Raw genomic sequence first — 3,197 nt, forward strand, 5'->3', positions numbered from 1 at the left:
TTCTTTGTGTTTGCCTTTTCTAGAGCTCACTTACATGTATCCCTTCCCTGTCGTCCTAATATATGGCTTTATTTGATTCATCGTGGACTGCTTCAGAAATTACATAACTTTGGCTTCTTTTCCTTGCTCCTCACGTCTTTTTTAAAAAGCTGATTAGGTATAATTTACTGAGGAGGCATGTCAAAGTGGTACTACCAGGGGCGCCTGGGTGGCGCAGTCGGTTAAGCGTCCGACTTCAGCCAGGTCACCATCTCGCGGTCCGTGAGTTCGAGCCCCGCGTCAGGCTCTGGGCTGATGGCTCGGAGCCTGGAGCCTGTTTCCGATTCTGTGTCTCCCTCTCTCTCTGCCCCTCCCCCGTTCATGCTCTGTCTCTCTCTGTCCCAAAAATAAATAAAAAACGTTGAAAAAAAAATTAAAAAAAAAACAACAAAGTGGTACTATCAAATGGCCAACAAGTACAATAAATAAATAACAAAGGATTTTACTCTAAATTATTTCAAAAATAAGCAAAATGAAACCATAAAGGTGAACATGTAATTTTATTGTTCAAATAAGAGAATTTCCATATTTGGTCATTTGCCAATAAATTTTAATCTTTGTTTTCTTGTATTATCTGGTAGTCCTTTGATAGATCACTTGTAATCAGGGTGATGTACATAGGATGAAGACGGTTGATGAGTTGACATTGCAAGTGAGGCAGCAGAAGTATCAGCTATCATTGGCATTGAGAACCATTGGTTGCTTGGTGGTTGAGGGTTAGAAAAATGAACCTCACTGGCTGACACAGCAGGATATCTAGTTGGAAAAGTGCAAGGCTCCACCACTGTTCCAAAATAACTGTTCTGTAAGGGAGGTATGATGCCATACTGAGATGTAGCAGTTGTAGTTGTAACAAAGTTCACAACGTGGCCATTTGCTTGAGTGTAGCTGTCACGTGAATGCGTGTGAAAAGTGGTCAACTGGTTTGAAATGGCATGCTGATCCATTACCATTTGTTCTGACGGCCTAGCTGACGTTGATGACGGTGGAGAAAGATCACTTGTCACGGGGGCGGTTGTATTAGCAACTCTCTGGATAGTAGGACGCTTCCTTATCAGGGGCACATTTAAATTTGTGGAGGTTGACAATGCCCTTTCTCCACTAGTTTCAGCAACAAAACCAGAATTAGGACTATGCACATTACCCTCAGCTCTGCATGGTTTCTTGTTGAAATCTTGAACTAGTGATACTGTGGAAGCATTTTTAATCCCGACTCTTCTTTTCATTCTTACTAAAAGTTGAGGGCAGCCTCGTTTAAAATTTGGATTATGATAGAACTGTAACTAAAACCAAAGGAGAATGTTATTTAGTGACATTCTTCAGTGAAGATATAAGAGAGGATAACAGATTTAATTTATGAAATGTTGACTTAGTTTCATCACATAAAGTCATCAATAATACATGTACATTGTTAGTGTTTAAAAAATTTTAACTTACTGGAAATAAACATTTAATTATGGTTGTGAAAATGTAACTGTTACTTACAACTAACAGTGAATACCACTTTAAATGGTTTCAGTAGCTTATTTAGATAGGAGTTTATTGATACAGGTCAAAGTTGCTAGCACAGTTTCTTATAGTGCTGAATGATTCATGCCTAAGCTATCCTTAATTTTTAATAAGCATTCTTAAACTTTTTCATATAACTTTAAAGACCTAGTTGCAGTCTATATTTATGAACATATTTACTGATGTATGAAGTACAATTTTATATATTTCATATATAAGCAATAACATTTTTGAATACCTTGCTTAAAACAGAGACTTCTTTTTCCTCTGCCAGAAAATCAGCCAGAGAAGCAGATCTTTGGAAACTCTGTCGCATTTTACTAAATCCGTAAAGGTGAAGCTGGCGAACTAAACTCTTCATACTTCCAGTTTCAAATATTCTGAAAGGGGCCTTTCTCTCCAGAACTTCTTTCTTGAAGAGTTCCTCATCAATCACTATTGAAGTCCCATTCTCATCCCACCAAATTGATTTGAATTGATCACTTTCAACTATGTTCCAAAGTTTTCTGGGAAAAGTCAGAGACAGAAAGTCACTATCTTCGTCTGGTTCAGAGACACAAAATGTGTATCGTGGTCTTTTTATTAAGGATTCTCCTGACAAAGCCTGAAAAGCATTTTCTTCAATCATAGACCTTAGGTCCAAATCCCCAGTCAATGTGGGATCCCACAAAGGAGATCTAACAGAGGCTGCAGAATTAGTCGATCCATCTTTAGGAGAACCATCTTGAATTTCTGAAGAAACATGTGCCATCTCAAATAAGGTTTCTTTCAGCTAGGTTTGTCATCTGCATGGTTTTGAACACCGCAGCTTCAACTGCTGCTTTGGCTTGCCTACACAGGTAATGTATCCAGACCATCACAATGGTTCCCCACCTCAGTAGTTGTGACATCACAAGATGCCTGGTCTCCTAGCAATTAAAGTGTAACATTCAGACAGAGTGTTTCCTTCTTACTATGTGAAATATATTCAGTTAAAATAAAACAGGCCAAATAACGTTAACTGAGATATTGACAAAAATATGAGATCTGCAAAACCTCATTCTTACAGAATCTTTTAAATAAATACATACATAATTATATTTAGACCCTGAACTAAAAATGATTTCCTTCCTTGTAAATACATTCTTTCTAGATTGCTGCCAGTAGCACAAAATCTGGTAAAAGAAAAGTGTAAAAAATGAATAAAACAAAGGATTTTAAAAACTCTGTCCGTTTGGAACTTAAATCTGTGAAACCTGTATTTTTTTTTTTTTTTTTTAATAGCATAACCTTTAAGACCACAGGTTAGTGGTTGCCATGGGCCAGGTGAAAGGAGAATGGAAAATACTATATGAAGGGTTTCTTTTTAAGCTGATGAAAATGTTTAATAACTAGACAGGTGATATTGTACAACATTACAAAGATACAAATAGTCCTGAATTGTATCTTTCTAAGTGGTTATTTTTACATAATGTGTGTTTTGCCTCAATTTTTAACAGTGCAATGAATTTATCACTAATTAAAATAAAACAGAATTCGGTTTCTGAATATAAAGTTAACTTATCTGTGTATCTTATGTGAGTAGTCTGGGTTAAACAATATCAAATACATTTCCACAGTACTATTAGTAGAATACCTATGATTTTATTTAGAATGTCTGTACCTGTGAG

The 3,197-nt window shown here is 36.4% G+C and overlaps 1 protein-coding gene across 1 annotated transcript; it reads right to left on the minus strand.

The window, feature by feature from the left end:
* Positions 1-520: 520 nt before the first annotated feature.
* On the minus strand, positions 521-2,418 carry LOC121026726 (heat shock transcription factor, Y-linked-like). The gene is made up of 2 exons (XM_040469513.1): positions 1,787-2,418; positions 521-1,322 (listed from the first exon to the last, which is right to left on the minus strand). The coding sequence occupies exons 1-2, from the start codon at positions 2,297-2,299 to the stop codon at positions 633-635; spliced, it is 1,203 nt and encodes a 400-aa protein (XP_040325447.1). The 5' UTR covers positions 2,300-2,418; the 3' UTR covers positions 521-632.
* Between the last annotated feature and the right edge of the window lie 779 nt (positions 2,419-3,197).

The sequence above is a fragment of the Herpailurus yagouaroundi genome, unplaced genomic scaffold, assembly GCF_014898765.1.
Source record: "Herpailurus yagouaroundi ecotype Mexico unplaced genomic scaffold, PumYag 152278, whole genome shotgun sequence".
In the NCBI taxonomy this organism is placed as follows: Eukaryota; Metazoa; Chordata; class Mammalia; order Carnivora; family Felidae; genus Herpailurus; species Herpailurus yagouaroundi.